The 18155-nt window shown below is 62.9% G+C and overlaps 2 protein-coding genes across 2 annotated transcripts; both read left to right on the top strand.

Annotated features, from left to right (window-relative positions):
- The first annotated feature begins 1555 nt into the window (after positions 1-1555).
- Positions 1556-7036, top strand: LOC116436645 (maestro heat-like repeat-containing protein family member 7). Its single transcript, XM_032093910.1, is given in 15 exon segments — positions 1556-2000; positions 2235-2299; positions 2410-2559; positions 2743-2891; positions 3216-3363; positions 3609-3796; positions 3886-4023; positions 4310-4424; positions 4597-4752; positions 4961-5137; positions 5271-5426; positions 5586-5687; positions 6093-6195; positions 6476-6532; positions 6837-7036. Coding segments are annotated over 15 exon segments (2019 nt in total). The 5' UTR covers positions 1556-1885.
- Positions 7037-8014: 978 nt separating this feature from the next.
- On the top strand, positions 8015-17654 carry LOC116436635 (maestro heat-like repeat-containing protein family member 7). The gene is made up of 16 exons (XM_032093884.1): positions 8015-8117; positions 8412-8473; positions 10129-10213; positions 11034-11179; positions 12143-12241; positions 12352-12501; positions 12598-12833; positions 13157-13304; positions 13551-13738; positions 13828-13965; positions 14252-14366; positions 14539-14694; positions 14903-15079; positions 15213-15368; positions 15529-15630; positions 16780-17654. The coding sequence occupies exons 1-16, from the start codon at positions 8015-8017 to the stop codon at positions 17176-17178; spliced, it is 2460 nt and encodes an 819-aa protein (XP_031949775.1). The 3' UTR covers positions 17179-17654.
- The last annotated feature ends 501 nt before the right edge of the window (positions 17655-18155 follow it).

Below are 18155 nucleotides of genomic sequence, written 5' to 3'. Positions count from 1 at the left end.
CAATGCATGGCCACTTGATCCATTGTTCCTGGATCAAGTCTGCTGGACCTGTGGCAACAAGTGTGTCCTGTGTCCCTGTGACAGCGGAAAAGGGCAGGACATGTCTGCTTCCAGCACCTGTCTTGGCTGCTCCTTCAGGGTGCTGGCACCATCATCAGAGATACCCAACGGCGTCTCCTCCCCGAGCTATCCCTATCCTCTGCGCTTCCCCAGGTGTCTCCCTTGACGTTCCCTGGGGAACCTCCCTGCTTGTGGCCATCCATTGCCGTGCTCAACAAGGACGCAGTTGTGTTTGGACGTGAGCTGCCACAGCCAGACATGCAGCAAGTGGAGCGTAGACTATCAGAGGCTGGGCCGATTCCTTTTTTTCCAGAATGCAAGAAAGACAGAAAGGCACAAGGAAACGTCACAGTGTCTCTCTAGAATCTCTTTGTCCTGTGAAACTCATCAGCTGAAGCTCTTCTGGTGCTCCTGCTAATCTCCTCCATGAAAACATTCATTCCAGGAAGGAGCAATGTCGGGGTCTCCTCCCCCCGCCATGTAGCCCTGGGAGAGGGGCCCTGAGGGGACAGGCACGGGGTTTCCCTGCCCCTGGTCAGCCTCGTTCCCCGTCGGTTGTTTTGCGTTTCCCTGCGCGGGCAAGGACCCTCGGGTCCCGTGATTGTAAGAGTTCCTCGGCAGAGCTCCGGCCACGCGGCTGGAGAAATAACCATCTCTGAAACATCTACCAAGAATCTGTCCATATATATTTCTTTCCACGGGACTCCCGGTTTGATATGTCGTGTTACAGTATCCCCGCTGTAACAGAGCAACATCTCCTGTCACATTGCCCCCAGTCGCTCCAGCTGCTCCTGCCAACAGCCCCCTGCAGGAAGGAGCACAGACCCCAGTGCGCGTTGGCTTTGGCTGCCCATGGGCAGAGAAGCCCCCCGGGGCACAGGTCTCTGGGGCAGGAGACGGGCGCCAGTGCTGCCAGAGCTCGAGGGGTGGCAGGTCTGCTTCGGCAGGGACTCTGCCACACCTGCCGATTGCAGCGTTCCCCGGGGCCCAGGGGTCAGAGCAGCATTCGTGCCCTGGCCCACACGTTCCCTGTCTGCGTCACACCCCTGGGCTTAGGATGGCCACCGGCCGGGACGCGTCCCAAGGAGGCCGTGCCAGCTTCTGTGGAAGGCCCCGTGCCCTTCCCGCCGCGGCTGCGTCGGCAGCCGTGGGGGCTCCTGCTGCTGCCCCGAGCCCGCAGAGCAGGGGAGTGTTTGCTTATGGTTGGAGCCGTTGCTTAAGTTCCTGTCGGGCTGTCTTAGACACTCGGGGCAAGGGATTCCTTCCAAGCTGGGCCACTGGGGGCGGGCTGGGGGCGGCCCAGGGCAGGTGGCATTGTGTGCAAGGGCCCTTTGTGACACGGTGCAGCACGGTCACCGTGGGTGTCCCAGGGCCCTTTGTGACACGTGCTGCTGACATAGGTGCTGGCGGCGACGCGGCCACGCCACAGTGCTCGGAGCACGCGACGGGACAGGACGGGACAGAGCGGTGCCGCACAGCCCACTCGTTCCTTGCCGACCCAGAGCTTTTCCGAGGCATTACTCCTGCAGTGCCCTCGAGGCCAGACTGCAGGACTTGGTGACTCGGAGCTTTTCCGAGGCGTCTCCCTTTCCTGCGGCCGCTGCCCTCGAGGACAGACCGTGGGATTTGGTGACCTGAATCATTTACGAGGAGTCTCCTGTCATTGTGGCGGAGCCCTCTGAGACCAGAGTGCAGGACTTGCTCTCCTGTAGCCTCCCTGAGGCTTCTCTGTCGCAGGTGCCTTCAAGGCACAACTGCACGACCTGCTGACCCGCAACCTTCCCAGGCATCTCTCCTGCAAGTAGCCATACATCTACTCAGTGTCATGGAGCAGAGGCCCCTGACCGTGCCCAAGCAGGCCTTAGGGGAGGAAGAAGGCCCTGGAGCTGCCCCAGCACAGCAGCCTGCAGAGCTGGAGCAGTTCCAGCAGCCGCAGGAGGGTGAGTGGCAGGCTGGGCCCCAGGGCTGGTGCCTGCAGCCAGCTAGGCCCCATCCCATCCCATCCCATCCCATCCCATCCCATCCCCTGGGAATATGCCCATGGACAGGAGGGAAGAGGGGCCGGGGCAGACCCCCCCGCAGCGGCCGTGCCCCATGCCTCGGCCCAGGCCCGGGCTCTGTTCTCCGGCCTCTCCCGCAGCCCCTCAGCTCTGGCCGCGCTCGCTCTTTGCCAGATGCAGCCATGGACCGGACACAAGAGCAGGGCCCCGCCCGTGGCCGCTTCCGCAGAACAGCGCAGGTACCTGCAGCCATCCCCACCCGGGCTGGGCCTGCTGTCGCTGCTCAGCCGAGCACCGCGCTGGCAGCACCCCATGGAACATCCCTCCCTTCTTTGCCCTTCTCCTGCAGATGATTTGCAAATTCATCAGGAGAATTCGGGAGGAAGAGAGCAGCGTCACGGGCACTGGGGTCAGAGCATACCCTCACATCTTCAAAACCAAGACCAGTGCTGCCCTGCTGGATATGCTTGTGGAGGAGGGCGTTTCCAGCCCAAAGCAAGTAAGCAGCCTGTGGCCAGGGCTGGAGCCCCCCAGGAATCGCTTGGCCACCCAAGCCACGCCCGCTGGTCACTTTAAGCCTTTGAGGCCATCACAGTGTGCTGGGAAGGGAAGCGCTTCTCTGCAGAAGCTGGGGACATTAGTCCCTCTGGCAGCTTTCCAACTCTCCCTGTGCCTTCTCCAGGTGCCCGCCGTGGTGAGGTACATCCACCAGTGGCTCCTGTCCAATGAGTATCCTGAGTACAGACTGTCCAGGACCCTTCTGGATCTGACTGAGGCCTACCCCACTGATGTGGTGATGACTATCCTGCGTGTGGCCCCATCATGTGACAGGTATGGGGCCCACCTGCCCAGAGGGCCCAGGGCTCACCAGCCCATCGCCCTGTGGAGCCCGTCCCAAGGTGTCTGACAAACGCAGAGTTCCAGGGCCCTCTGGCTCCTCCGTTTCCCAGCCCTGGCATGTCAGCCCCCAAGCCTGCTGCCATGCTCCCTCCCTGCCCCTCAGGGGCCCGTCCCCACAGCGGTGGGCTGCCTGGGTGCTGCCTGTGAGGGGCACTGGGCAGAGGCAGGGCTGGCAGCCAGCTCAGGTCCCCGCTGCTGCCCAGGCCACGGTGCTGTGGCCGAGATCCCCCCTGAGACGGAGCTCTGACCCCACAGAGCTGCCACGGCCATGTGGAAGACGCTCATGTGCTCAGTCAGGACTTCAAAGACAGTCATGCCGCTACTCCTCGATGTGCTGGAGAGCTGGCCAGAGCACAGCACGCGCACCTCCGACGGGGACGACACAGACGTCTTTGCCCTGGCTGTGAGTTTCTGGAACCGGCCCTTGCTCGCCCCCGGGTCGCCGCTCCAGCAGTTCTCCATCCTCCTTCCCCCACTGCATCTGCCTGCCTCAGGCGCTGGGCTGAAACTGGGGCTAGGGGCAGGTTCAGGGGCACCAGGCCCGGTGCTCCCCCCGCGTCTCCCCTGGCCTCTCCCTCCCACGCTCGGGCCCTGCCACATGGACACCTCGGCAGTGAGCGCTGTCTCGGCGTGGTCTGTCCTCTGCAGGCAACTCTGGTGATGTGGAAGATCCTCCAGGTGCCCTGTGTGCCACACGTAGTGACAGTCTATTTGCCCCGCCTCTTTGTGCATCTGCTCTTCCAAGTGTTCTTCAGCACAGTGGAGATGCCAGAGAAGGTCGAGAACTTGTGGAGAGCATGCCAGGAGCAACATGGCCTTGCCACTGACCCCAACAGGTGCTCCATGCCAGTCCTCCTGTCCCACCCATGTCCCCAGGGCAGGAGCCAGTGCCCCCAGCGTGACCTGGGCTTTGCTCTGCACACAGGTTTGCAGTGCAGACCCTGAAGGACCTGCTCTGCCGACTCTACTATGAGGACGTGGTGGTGGCCGTGGAACACAAGCGTGGCTGGGACACGCTGCTGAGTGCTGACACCCACCACCACGCAGTGGGTCTGCTGGCCAGGTGAGGCCCCCTCCTCCCCAGCTGCCCTCGGCATCTGTGCCCTGTGTCCCGGGTGCCCCACACAGTCCCCGTGGTCATGGGTCAGAGGGCCTTGTCACCGAGGGACGGCCGGCCGGCCAAGGACACTGGAAAAGGCCGGGAGAGGAGGGTCCCCAAGAGCAGCCGCCTCCCAAAAGACCCAGGTCCCCTTGCAGGGTTGCGGGGAAAGACCAGACCTATGTGAGTCTGTCCTGGCAGAGGTTTGCCCCCCCGGCTCACGGTCTTGCTTCCTTTCTCCTCCTGCCAGGGAGATGTCCCGGGCCTCCAAACTCGTGCGTTTCCGGATCGTTTGCCACCTGTTCAGGCTGCTCAGCGGGGAGGAGCCACGCCGGGATCTGCCTGCCCTGGCGTTCCTTGTGGAGGTGAGCCCCATGGCCAGCGCAGCCTCGCGGAGCTGCCTGCCAGCTCTCTGCCCTCTCGTAGCCGCAGCTGCCCGGGACGGTGCCCGCGCCCTGTGCTGCTGCCTGGGCCCAGCGCTGCACGCTCGCGGGCTCGTGCCGGCCGGCTCTCCCGTCACTCCCCTGTGCCTTTCAGGTCCTCTCAGATCCCCCTTTCCAGCGTTGGCTGGACTGGAGTAGATGCGGTGACAGCGTCCTGGAGATCATGTCCAAGAACCTGCGGAGCGAGTGCAGGGAGAGGCGTCGCCTGGCGCTCAGAGGCCTTGTGGTGCTCAGCAAGCATCCCTCGATGGTGAGAAGGGGGCAGCGGCTGAAGCTGCGCTGGCAGCGTGGGGCTGGGGAACGCAGTCGCTTGGGCTTGGCTGGGCTTCGGGCACTGAGGCAGCTGCTCCCAGCTCTCCTGCCTCCCGGTTCAGCTGCCCGAGTGCTTCGGGACAGGCCTTTGGCCTCTGGGCCCTGCAGCAGCAGGGTGCGGTTGCACAGCCTTGTGTTCCGCACAGACCAAAGGAATGTGGAGCCTGACCGAAAGCCTCGTGGAGCTCCTGCAGGAAGACGACAGCGACGTGGTTGGGATGACCGTCGCCGTCCTCAGCTACTTGTTCCTGTACAGTGGTGCCCCGATACCCAGCCCCATCGCCCTGCAGCTGGCTGAGGCCCTCCTGCCACTCTTTGACAACGTAAGGCTCCGTGCCCCCAGCCACGGCCACTGGCTGCTGCCCGGACACTTTGTGCCCTGTGCATTTTCAGGCCCGTGCCCAGGTGGGCCTGGAGCGGCCGATGCGGAGGTCTGTCTTTCTTCCTTTCATACAGGATGATAGCCAGGTGCGGCTGCGCTCCATGTTCGTCTTCCAAGAGATGATGGCTTTATTAACGGCAAAGGGAAAAAAGGCCCTGAAGTCACACGTGCGCCAGAGCCTGCTCCCACTCTCCTTCCACTGCCATGACGAGGACTGGCACGTGGCCAATGTGAGGACTCCTGGGCTGCCGGGGTTCCCCTGGGAGGGGGCTCGGCCGCCTCCTGCCCTGGCGCCGCATGGGCTGCAGCATCCTCCTGGCCTCAGCACAAGGACACGGGTCCTGTACCCTGGGCTGTGGTGCCATCTCCCGCTCTCTGCTGCTCTCCAGGCCTCCCGGGAAACGCTGCGTTGTGCGGCCAGCTTCCTGAAAAGGAGAGATCTCGAACGCATGCTGGACGTGGATCAGACATGGAGGTTCGGCGAGGGCCTGGTAAGGACGGCCTGGAAGCCCAAGTCGCAGCCTGGAGAAGCCCCCTGACTGCGGTGCTCCGTGTGTGGGGCTGGCAGCTGTGCCCCCCGCCCAGTGCTGCAGCCAGGGGCTCCAGCCTGCGCCCCACACGCTGCTCCCATCCCTGGGCCGCACGGGCTCGTCTCCAGGCTCCTGTGGCCCCGAGCCGGGTGCCCACGGAGCCCCGGCCCCGCTGGGCTGTGGGGCGGGGGGGCACCGCGGCTCCCCGGGCAGCGCCCGGCCCTCGGCCCCCTCCAGAGCCCGGCGCCAGCAGCGCTGGCCGGGCCTCAGCGCTGTGCGGGCAGGGGAGGCCAGGGCGGGCCGCAGGCAGCGCCCGGCCAAGGGGCTGAGCCCGCGCCAACCCTTCCCTCCTGGCGCTCTCTCCAGCTGGCAGAGGACAGGAGCCGAGCGGCCGAGCACTCGCGGCGGGCCCTGCCGTACCTGCGGAGCCCACAGGAGTCCCTGCGACAGGCGGCCATCAGGTTCATTGGTGAGCCACGAGCCCGGGGCCCCTCCCCTCCCCGCCCCGCCGCAGCGCGGCCCCAGCCCCGGCTGCTGCCCCGGCAGCGGGATCCGGGCCAGGGGCCGTGGAGCCCCGCCTGCCCTCGGGGCTGCCACCGCCCTCTCGCAGCCGTGCCCTCGGGCGTCGGGATGCGGCGAGGGCCCGGGCTGAGCCCTGCCGGGGCGAGGAGAGCGTGCGGCCGCAGGGCTGGCAGCGCCGCTGAGAGGGAGCTGTGCCGCTGGGGCCGTGACAGGCTCTGTGTTCCCAGGCATCGCCGGGCGGCACCTGAGGGGCCAGCAGGAAGAGCTCCAGCTCGTCTGCGAGGGTGAGTGAGTGCAGCCGGCTGTCAGCAGGGGCTGGCGGGGGGAGCTGCAATCCCTGCCCCGGCTGCGGAGGGCTCTGCTCCCTGCGCGGACGAGCGGCGGCGTGGGCAGAGCACAGAGAGGTTTCAGGGGCGCGTGCGGGATTTGTGGCCAGCACCTTCGGATGTCCAGGGGCCTTCGATCCCGTTGGTCCCTGCTCCCTCTTGGCCATGGCCAGAGCAGGCTGGGATGGCCCTGGCAGGGGGGGTCTCCTCGGGTCCCCGCAGATGCGGAGTCTGACCGTGCCTCTGTTCCTCTCTCTTGCAGCCCTTGAAGACGCGTCCCGTGACATCAGCCCTGCCGTTTCCAGCCTGGCGCGTCAAACAGCCTACGTCCTGCGGGCCCTGGAGAGAGCTCCGCGCTCCATCTTCCAGGTGCTGCGAGATGGACTCCGCAGGGCATGCAGGACACGGCCTCGTCTGTCGGGCCGTGGCTAGCTGCAGTGCTGCAGCTCTGCAGCGACCTGATCTGGGAGGCTCTCTCTGCTGGGGCCACCTGAGCCAGCGGGCGTTTTTCTTTCAGATGGTTCTTTTCTTCTTTTGGTTTTTCCTTTATATGTAAATATAGAATGTGTTTGTCTGAGATTAAAAATAGTTCATGCCTCAACCATCGATATAAAGTTTTTTCTCATTATGAAGGAGCTACAACCAAAGATGCCTCCCTGAATGGTGGGACTTTGAACTGAAAGTCAAACTGCTGATTAGATAAATTGAGTTTGGGGTGGGGGGAGAGCGCAGCTCACAGAAGCCAGGTTTACACAGACCACCCCAACCAATCGAGGCGGGGGGAGGGGGAGGGAGGAGGTTTCAGGTTCACGGAGTAACCTCTGGTCAGAGGCACTGAACAGCCATCCTCCATTACATAAACCGGCCCGGCTGTGGAACTCCCAACCCCACAGGCCACAGCCACGGCACTTTCACGTGAGAGGCTTTGCAGCACAGGACTGCGCGTGATGCAACAGATCCAGAGTCGGCAGTGAGAGACTGCCCCCCTCCCCCAGGGGGACATGCCTGGACATTGCTACCTGGCTCGAGGGTATATAAACCCATCCGATTCTGTGCTTTCTGGGGGGACCTTCACCACCAAGAACACCAGCTGGAGAGGATCAGCGGAACATGGTGGGGATCCACGGAGTGGTGATATTTCCCTTATTCTGTCCCTGTCACTCTTTCTGTCCCCTGCCAACTATTTTCTACTTCTTTCTTTCTCTAATATTTACCATCAAATAAAACTCATACCATTGTCACTGGCATATGGTCTCGTTTGCACCTTAATTTGGGCAGAGGCATTTCTAAGAACCTTAAAAAGGAATTGTAGCAGTGTTCTAATACACAGACTCCCCGGAGCTTTCTTCTGGTGCCCAGTGTCCGCAGGGCAGAGGGGAAGAGGGGAAAAAGGGTGCTTGTGCTCAGCAAGTTGCCTGGGCGTGCAGTGTGGAAGGGGAAATGGCCAGAAGCCCCCTGGCCTTTGGTGGTTCTGCTGAAGCCTTAACGCTGCCGACAGAGCGGCTGGGCAGGGGCCGGAGCTGCGGGGACGGCTGCGAGACGGGTGCCTGGAGATGGCCGCAACTCCTGTCCCAGGCAGGAACCGCCGTCTGTGTCCTCCTGCCCGTGCGTTGCTGGCTGGACTGCTGAGGGCTCCGAGGTGCCTCTCGATCCGGCCCCTCTGGAGCTCCGTTGGGGCTGCGGCGCTGCCGGGCCGGGCTGGGGGAGAGCCTGAGGGGCCGGGCTGGTGGGAAGGCCTGAGGAACCGGGTGTCAAAGGCCATAAGCAGCCCCCAGGCAGCCGCCTCGTTCCTGCCACCCGGCTGTTCCGGCACTTCCCCGATGCGTCTGTCTCCCAGGCCTGCGGCAGAACAGAAGCCCTCGAGGCCGGGCCTCAGCAGGAGGTGGGGAACACCCCAAGGTGCCCAGGCTGGGCCGGCTGGGGACAAGGAGGGCAGGGGGGCCATGCCGGGGCACGGCCACTGGCCGCTGCCAATAAGGGGCAGCGGGCAGAGGCAGGGCTGGCGGCCAGCCCGGGCCCCCGCGGCTGCCCAGGCCACGGTGCTGTGACCGAGGCCCCCCTGACACAGAGCTCGGGGCCCGCACAGCTGCTGCCTCCACGGGGAGGCCGGCGATGTCTCCTCGAGCAGGGCTGCCGAGTCGCTGCTGCCAAAGCGGCTCTGGACGCCGCAGAAACAGCACCAGAGCGTGCACAGGAACAGCAGCAGCCCGAACGCCTGCTCAACAAAGCATCCGCACCAGCCGGGATGCCAAACGGGGGGATACTGTGGGCACAACTGCACGTGGCTGGGCAAAAGGCTCCAGCAGAATTGGCCACAATGGCTTTCTCTTGCCTTGCCAGCCTCACAGCGACGCTCGGCAGCTTCGGCTGCAGCCCGTGCCCTTGACTGACTTCAGTGGCCGTGCTTGAGGGTGTTGTAAACGAGGCTGAGACTTTTTGGAAAGAAAAGCCAACTCCTTTATTTATTAACAACTGAGAGCGGGAACCCAGGATAAGCCCAGGCTCCGTGAGACAAGCCAGAGTAAACCAACACTCAAAAAAGGACAGTGCGACCCACTGGGTGCTCCCTCGGACCCCAAGTTCCGCAGGAGGACCCCCGGATAAAGTCCCAGGTCCGTTCTTATACCCTCTGTCCATTCACAATAGGTGGATTTGGGATCCTTCTTCTGATTGGCTCACTTCCAGGGCTTCTATTGGTCTTTATCAACATGCACTTTTGTCCACTCATTTCCCGAGGGCGTTGAATGATTGGATAATCCTTTATCCAGTAGCGGTCCAAGATGTTGACATCACCTGCATGAGGTGATTTTCTAGTCCATCACGTCATCACGTCCCCAATTGCGTCTCCACCTGGTGCTCACACTCTGATATTACACCTGGGCAGTCTTGCAATATCCTCAGTTAACATGCTCGTTTGTTCAACTATCAACTCCCCTCTTTTATATCTCATCCAAACAGTAACAATCAACACCCAGAAACCGATTCATTTATTCCAAGGGCAGACTCGCCTTCCGCAGACAGGCGTCCCAAGGCAGCCGCATTGGTGCCATCGTGAGAGAGAGACTCTGATGGGACACAAGCCCTGTGCTGCAGCTGCTGTCCCTCTCCTCCATGCAGGCCCCTTAAGGACACATGCATGAGCTTCCAAAGCAAGCTTGGACTTGCTTGGAGCAATGGAAGAAGCAGCCGGCACTGAAGAAAAGCAGGGAGCGGTGGCAGACGTCCAGGGGGGGCGGGAAGCGCTTTGGTGTCTGCTGAGGAGACGGCCCAGTTCCCAAGCTCAGGCTTTGCTGCTAGAGGATCCTGCTTTGCTCTTGCTGGAGCTGGAGGCCATTCCCTACCAATGCATGGCCACTTGATCCATTGTTCCTGGATCAAGTCTGCTGGACCTGTGGCAACAAGTGTGTCCTGTGTCCCTGTGACAGCGGAAAAGGGCAGGACATGTCTGCTTCCAGCACCTGTCTTGGCTGCTCCTTCAGGGTGCTGGCACCATCATCAGAGATACCCAACGGCGTCTCCTCCCCGAGCTATCCCTATCCTCTGCGCTTCCCCAGGTGTCTCCCTTGACGTTCCCTGGGGAACCTCCCTGCTTGTGGCCATCCATTGCCGTGCTCAACAAGGACGCAGTTGTGTTTGGACGTGAGCTGCCACAGCCAGACATGCAGCAAGTGGAGCGTAGACTATCAGAGGCTGGGCCGATTCCTTTTTTTTCCAGAATGCAAGAAAGACAGAAAGGCACAAGGAAACGTCACAGTGTCTCTCTAGAATCTCTTTGTCCTGTGAAACTCATCAGCTGAAGCTCTTCTGGTGCTCCTGCTAATCTCCTCCATGAAAACATTCATTCCAGGAAGGAGCAATGTCGGGGTCTCCTCCCCCCGCCATGTAGCCCTGGGAGAGGGGCCCTGAGGGGACAGGCACGGGGTTTCCCTGCCCCTGGTCAGCCTCGTTCCCCGTCGGTTGTTTTGCGTTTCCCTGCGCGGGCAAGGACCCTCGGGTCCCGTGATTGTAAGAGTTCCTCGGCAGAGCTCCGGCCACGCGGCTGGAGAAATAACCATCTCTGAAACATCTACCAAGAATCTGTCCATATATATTTCTTTTCCACGGGACTCCCGGTTTGATATGTCGTGTTACAGTATCCCCGCTGTAACAGAGCAACATCTCCTGTCACATTGCCCCCAGTCGCTCCAGCTGCTCCTGCCAACAGCCCCCTGCAGGAAGGAGCACAGACCCCAGTGCGCGTTGGCTTTGGCTGCCCATGGGCAGAGAAGCCCCCCGGGGCACAGGTCTCTGGGGCAGGAGACGGGCGCCAGTGCTGCCAGAGCTCGAGGGGTGGCAGGTCTGCTTCGGCAGGGACTCTGCCACACCTGCCGATTGCAGCGTTCCCCGGGGCCCAGGGGTCAGAGCAGCATTCGTGCCCTGGCCCACACGTTCCCTGTCTGCGTCACACCCCTGGGCTTAGGATGGCCACCGGCCGGGACGCGTCCCAAGGAGGCCGTGCCAGCTTCTGTGGAAGGCCCCGTGCCCTTCCCGCCGCGGCTGCGTCGGCAGCCGTGGGGGCTCCTGCTGCTGCCCCGAGCCCGCAGAGCAGGGGAGTGTTTGCTTATGGTTGGAGCCGTTGCTTAAGTTCCTGTCGGGCTGTCTTAGACACTCGGGGCAAGGGATTCCTTCCAAGCTGGGCCACTGGGGGCGGGCTGGGGGCGGCCCAGGGCAGGTGGCATTGTGTGCAAGGGCCCTTTGTGACACGGTGCAGCACGGTCACCGTGGGTGTCCCAGGGCCCTTTGTGACACGTGCTGCTGACATAGGTGCTGGCGGCGACGCGGCCACGCCACAGTGCTCGGAGCACGCGACGGGACAGGACGGGACAGAGCGGTGCCGCACAGCCCACTCGTTCCTTGCCGACCCAGAGCTTTTCCGAGGCATTACTCCTGCAGTGCCCTCGAGGCCAGACTGCAGGACTTGGTGACTCGGAGCTTTTCCGAGGCGTCTCCCTTTCCTGCGGCCGCTGCCCTCGAGGACAGACCGTGGGATTTGGTGACCTGAATCATTTACGAGGAGTCTCCTGTCATTGTGGCGGAGCCCTCTGAGACCAGAGTGCAGGACTTGCTCTCCTGTAGCCTCCCTGAGGCTTCTCTGTCGCAGGTGCCTTCAAGGCACAACTGCACGACCTGCTGACCCGCAACCTTCCCAGGCATCTCTCCTGCAAGTAGCCATACATCTACTCAGTGTCATGGAGCAGAGGCCCCTGACCGTGCCCAAGCAGGCCTTAGGGGAGGAAGAAGGCCCTGGAGCTGCCCCAGCACAGCAGCCTGCAGAGCTGGAGCAGTTCCAGCAGCCGCAGGAGGGTGAGTGGCAGGCTGGGCCCCAGGGCTGGTGCCTGCAGCCAGCTAGGCCCCATCCCATCCCATCCCATCCCATCCCATCCCATCCCATCCCATCCCATCCCATCCCATCCCCTGGGAACATGCCCATGGACAGGAGGGAAGAGGGGCCGGGGCAGACCCCCCCGCAGTGGCCGTGCCCCATGCCTCGGCCCAGGCCCGGGCTCTGTTCTCCGGCCTCTCCCGCAGCCCCTCAGCTCTGGCCGCGCTCGCTCTTTGCCAGATGCAGCCGTGGACCGGACACAAGAGCAGGGCCCCGCCCGTGGCCGCTTCCGCAGAACAGCGCAGGTACCTGCAGCCATCCCCACCCGGGCTGGGCCTGCTGTCGCTGCTCAGCCGAGCACCGCGCTGGCAGCACCCCATGGAACATCCCTCCCTTCTTTGCCCTTCTCCTGCAGATGATTTGCAAATTCATCAGGAGAATTCGGGAGGAAGAGAGCAGCGTCACGGGCACTGGGGTCAGAGCATACCCTCACATCTTCAAAACCAAGACCAGTGCTGCCCTGCTGGATATGCTTGTGGAGGAGGGCGTTTCCAGCCCAAAGCAAGTAAGCAGCCTGTGGCCAGGGCTGGAGCCCCCCAGGAATCGCTTGGCCACCCAAGCCACGCCCGCTGGTCACTTTAAGCCTTTGAGGCCATCACAGTGTGCTGGGAAGGGAAGCGCTTCTCTGCAGAAGCTGGGGACATTAGTCCCGCTGGCAGCTTTCCAACTCTCCCTGTGCCTTCTCCAGGTGCCCGCCGTGGTGAGGTACATCCACCAGTGGCTCCTGTCCAATGAGTATCCTGAGTACAGACTGTCCAGGACCCTTCTGGATCTGACTGAGGCCTACCCCACTGATGTGGTGATGACTATCCTGCGTGTGGCCCCATCATGTGACAGGTATGGGGCCCACCTGCCCAGAGGGCCCAGGGCTCACCAGCCCATCGCCCTGTGGAGCCCGTCCCAGGTGTCTGACAAACGCAGAGTTCCAGGGCCCTCTGGCTCCTCCGTTTCCCAGCCCTGGCATGTCAGCCCCCAAGCCTGCTGCCATGCTCCCTCCCTGCCCCTCAGGGGCCCGTCCCCACAGCGGTGGGCTGCCTGGGTGCTGCCTGTGAGGGGCACTGGGCAGAGGCAGGGCTGGCAGCCAGCTCAGGTCCCCGCTGCTGCCCAGGCCACGGTGCTGTGGCCGAGATCCCCCCTGAGACGGAGCTCTGACCCCACAGAGCTGCCACGGCCATGTGGAAGACGCTCATGTGCTCAGTCAGGACTTCAAAGACAGTCATGCCGCTACTCCTCGATGTGCTGGAGAGCTGGCCAGAGCACAGCACGCGCACCTCCGACGGGGACGACACAGACGTCTTTGCCCTGGCTGTGAGTTTCTGGAACCGGCCCTTGCTCGCCCCCGGGTCGCCGCTCCAGCAGTTCTCCATCCTCCTTCCCCCACTGCATCTGCCTGCCTCAGGCGCTGGGCTGAAACCGGGGCTAGGGGCAGGTTCAGGGGCACCAGGCCCGGTGCTCCCCCCTGCGTCTCCCCTGGCCTCTCCCTCCCACGCTCGGGCCCTGCCACATGGACACCTCGGCAGTGAGCGCTGTCTCGGCGTGGTCTGTCCTCTGCAGGCAACTCTGGTGATGTGGAAGATCCTCCAGGTGCCCTGTGTGCCACACGTAGTGACAGTCTATTTGCCCCGCCTCTTTGTGCATCTGCTCTTCCAAGTGTTCTTCAGCACAATGGAGATGCCAGAGAAGGTCGAGAACTTGTGGAGAGCATGCCAGGAGCAACATGGCCTTGCCACCGACCCCAACAGGTGCTCCATGCCAGTCCTCCTGTCCCACTCATGTCCCCAGGGCAGGAGCCAGTGCCCCCAGCGTGACCTGGGCTTTGCTCTGCACACAGGTTTGCAGTGCAGACCCTGAAGGACCTGCTCTGCCGACTCTACTATGAGGACGTGGTGGTGGCCGTGGAACACAAGCGTGGCTGGGACACGCTGCTGAGTGCTGACACCCACCACCACGCAGTGGGTCTGCTGGCCAGGTGAGGCCCCCTCCTCCCCAGCTGCCCTCGGCATCTGTGCCCTGTGTCCCGGGTGCCCCACACAGTCCCCGTGGTCATGGGCCAGAGGGCCTTGTCACCGAGGGACGGCCGGCCGGCCAAGGACACTGGAAAAGGCCGGGAGAGGAGGGTCCCCAAGAGCAGCCGCCTCCCAAAAGACCCAGGTCCCCTTGCAGGGTGGCGGGGAAAGACCAGACCTGTGTGAGTCTGTCCTGGCAGAGGTTTGCTCCCCCAGCTCACGGTCTTGCTTCCTTTCTCCTCCTGCCAGGGAGATGTCCCGGGCCTCCAAACTCGTGCGTTTCCGGATCGTTTGCCACCTGTTCAGGCTGCTCAGCGGGGAGGAGCCACGCCGGGATCTGCCTGCCCTGGCGTTCCTTGTGGAGGTGAGCCCCATGGCCAGCGCAGCCTCGCGGAGCTGCCTGCCAGCTCTCTGCCCTCTCGTAGCCGCAGCTGCCCGGGACGGTGCCCGCGCCCTGTGCTGCTGCCTGGGCCCAGCGCTGCACGCTCGCGGGCTCGTGCCGGCCGGCTCTCCCGTCACTCCCCTGTGCCTTTCAGGTCCTCTCAGATCCCCCTTTCCAGCGTTGGCTGGACTGGAGTAGATGCGGTGACAGCGTCCTGGAGATCATGTCCAAGAACCTGCGGAGCGAGTGCAGGGAGAGGCGTCGCCTGGCGCTCAGAGGCCTTGTGGTGCTCAGCAAGCATCCCTCGATGGTGAGAAGGGGGCAGCGGCTGAAGCTGCGCTGGCAGCGTGGGGCTGGGGAACGCAGTCGCTTGGGCTTGGCTGGGCTTCGGGCACTGAGGCAGCTGCTCCCAGCTCTCCTGCCTCCCGGTTCAGCTGCCCGAGTGCTTCGGGACAGGCCTTTGGCCTCTGGGCCCTGCAGCAGCAGGGTGCGGTTGCACAGCCTTGTGTTCCGCACAGACCAAAGGAATGTGGAGCCTGACCGAAAGCCTCGTGGAGCTCCTGCAGGAAGACGACAGCGACGTGGTTGGGATGACCGTCGCCGTCCTCAGCTACTTGTTCCTGTACAGTGGTGCCCCGATACCCAGCCCCATCGCCCTGCAGCTGGCTGAGGCCCTCCTGCCACTCTTTGACAACGTAAGGCTCCGTGCCCCCAGCCACGGCCACTGGCTGCTGCCTGGACACTTTGTGCCCTGTGCATTTTCAGGCCCGTGCCCAGGTGGGCCTGGAGCGGCCGATGCGGAGGTCTGTCTTTCTTCCTTTCATACAGGATGATAGCCAGGTGCGGCTGCGCTCCATGTTCGTCTTCCAAGAGATGATGGCTTTATTAACGGCAAAGGGAAAAAAGGCCCTGAAGTCACACGTGCGCCAGAGCCTGCTCCCACTCTCCTTCCACTGCCATGACGAGGACTGGCACGTGGCCAATGTGAGGACTCCTGGGCTGCCGGGGTTCCCCTGGGGGGGGGGCTCGGCCACCTCCTGCCCTGGCGCCGCATGGGCTGCAGCATCCTCCTGGCCTCAGCACCAGGACACGGGTCCTGTGCCCTGGGCTGTGGTGCCATCTCCCGCTCTCTGCTGTTCTCCAGGCCTCCCGGGAAACGCTGCGTTGTGCGGCCAGCTTCCTGAAAAGGAGAGATCTCGAACGCATGCTGGACGTGGATCAGACATGGAGGTTCGGCGAGGGCCTGGTAAGGACGGCCTGGAAGCCCAAGTCGCAGCCCGGAGAAGCCCCCTGACTGCGGTGCTCCGTGTGTGGGGCTGGCAGCTGTGCCCCCCGCCCAGTGCTGCAGCCAGGGGCTCCAGCCTGCGCCCCACACGCTGCTCCCATCCCTGGGCCGCACGGGCTCTTCTCCAGGCTCCTGTGGCCCCGAGCCGGGTGCCCACGGAGCCTCGGCCCCGCTGGGCTGTGGGGCGGGGGGGCTCCGCGGCTCCCCGGGCAGCGCCCGGCCCTCGGCCCCCTCCAGAGCCCGGCGCCAGCGGCGCTGGCCGGGCCTCAGCGCTGTGCGGGCAGGGGAGGCCAGGGCGGGCCGCAGGCAGCGCCCGGCCAAGGGGCTGAGCCCGCGCCAACCCTTCCCTCCTGGCGCTCTCTCCAGCTGGCAGAGGACAGGAGCCGAGCGGCCGAGCACTCGCGGCGGGCCCTGCCGTACCTGCGGAGCCCACAGGAGTCCCTGCGACAGGCGGCCATCAGGTTCATTGGTGAGCCACGAGCCCGGGGCCCCTCCCCTCCCCGCCCCGCCGCAGCGCGGCCCCAGCCCCGGCTGCTGCCCCGGCAGCGGGATCCGGGCCAGGGGCCGTGGAGCCCCGCCTGCCCTCGGGGCTGCCACCGCCCTCTCGAAGCCGTGCCCTCGGGCGTCGGGATGCGGCGAGGGCCTGGGCTGAGCCCTGCCGGGGCGAGGAGAACGTGCGGCCGCAGGGCTGGCAGCGCCGCTGAGAGGGAGCTGTGCCGCTGGGGCCGTGACAGGCTCTGTGTTCCCAGGCATCGCCGGGCGGCACCTGAGGGGCCAGCAGGAAGAGCTCCAGCTCGTCTGCGAGGGTGAGTGAGTGCAGCCGGCTGTCAGCAGGGGCTGGCGGGGGGAGCTGCAATCCCTGCCCCGGCTGCGGAGGGCTCTGCTCCCTGCGCGGACGAGCGGCGGCGTGGGCAGAGCACAGAGAGGTTTCAGGGGCGCGTGCGGGATTTGTGGCCAGCACCTTCGGATGTCCAGGGACCTTCGATCCCGTTGGTCCCTGCTCCCTCTTGGCCATGGCCAGAGCAGGCTGGGATGGCCCTGGCAGGGGGGGTCTCCTCGGGTCCCCGCAGATGCGGAGTCTGACCGTGCCTCTGTTCCTCTCTCTTGCAGCCCTTGAAGACGCGTCCCGTGACATCAGCCCTGCCGTTTCCAGCCTGGCGCGTCAAACAGCCTACGTCCTGCGGGCCCTGGAGAGAGCTCCGCGCTCCATCTTCCAGGTGCTGCGAGATGGACTCCGCAGGGCATGCAGGACACGGCCTCGTCTGTCGGGCCGTGGCTAGCTGCAGTGCTGCAGCTCTGCAGCGACCTGATCTGGGAGGCTCTCTCTGCTGGGGCCACCTGAGCCAGCGGGCGTTTTTCTTTCAGATGGTTCTTTTCTTCTTTTGGCTTTTTCCCTTATATGTAAATATAGAATGTGTTTGTCTGAGATTAAAAATAGTTCATGCCTCAACCATCGATATAAAGTTTTTTCTCATTATGAAGAAGCTACAACCAAAGATGCCTCCCTGAATGGTGGGACTTTGAACTGAAAGTCAAACTGCTGATTAGATAAATTGAGTTTGGGGTGGGGGGAGAGCGCAGCTCACAGAAGCCAGGTTTACACAGACCACCCCAACCAATCGAGGCGGGGGGAGGGGGAGGGAGGAGGTTTCAGGTTCACGGAGTAACCTCTGGTCAGAGGCACTGAACAGCCATCCTCCATTACATAAACCGGCCCGGCTGTGGAACTCCCAACCCCACAGGCCACAGCCACGGCACTTTCACGTGAGAGGCTTTGCAGCACAGGACTGCGCGTGATGCAACAGATCCAGAGTCGGCAGTGAGAGACTGCCCCCCTCCCCCAGGGGGACATGCCTGGACATTGCTACCTGGCTCGAGGGTATATAAACCCATCCGATTCTGTGCTTTCTGGGGGGACCTTCACCACCAAGAACACCAGCTGGAGAGGATCAGCGGAACATGGTGGGGATCCACGGCGTGGTGATATTTTCCTTATTCTGTCCCTGTCACTCTTTCTGTCCCCCGCCAACTATTTTCTACTTCTTTCTTTCTCTCTCTCTCTCTCTAATATTTACCATCAAATAAAACCCATACTATTGTCACTGGCATATGGTCTCGTTTGCACCTTAATTTGGGCAGAGGCATTTCTAAGAACCTTAAAATTGGATCATAGCAGAAGGGTCCACACTGGAGCTCCTGAAGGACTCTTCTCTTTGGTTGGGACCACATTCCCCTTGTGCAGGGGAAGAGTATGAGGAGGAAGGAGTAGCAGAGACCAAGACTCATGAAGAGACACCAACCTCTATCCTCTGTTCCCTTGTGCCCCTCAGAGGAGAATTTAGAAGAGTTGAGGTCAAAGCTGAGCCTGGGATGAAGAGATTGGTTGGGGTAATTTTAGATTTGTTTCTATCCCTCATCATTTTACTATTATATTAACAATAATTTAAATTAATTTCCCCAAATTTAGTCTCTTTTGGTGGTACTGG

Source organism: Corvus moneduloides, chromosome 2 (genome assembly GCF_009650955.1).
Source record: "Corvus moneduloides isolate bCorMon1 chromosome 2, bCorMon1.pri, whole genome shotgun sequence".
Lineage (NCBI taxonomy): Eukaryota > Metazoa > Chordata > Aves > Passeriformes > Corvidae > Corvus > Corvus moneduloides.
The sequence above is the reverse complement of the archived record's forward strand: the minus strand, read 5'-3'. Positions and strand labels throughout refer to the sequence as shown.

Coding starts and splice junctions, on each gene's coding strand:
- LOC116436635 (XM_032093884.1), top strand. CDS start 8,015: ATGGCCAGAAGCCCCCTGGCCTTTGGTGGTTCTGCTGAAGCCTTAACG. Junction 12,242..12,351: donor GCTTCCGCAGAACAGCGCAG/GTACCTGCAGCC, acceptor CTTCTCCTGCAG/ATGATTTGCAAATTCATCAG. Junction 13,739..13,827: donor CTTGCCACCGACCCCAACAG/GTGCTCCATGCC, acceptor CTCTGCACACAG/GTTTGCAGTGCAGACCCTGA.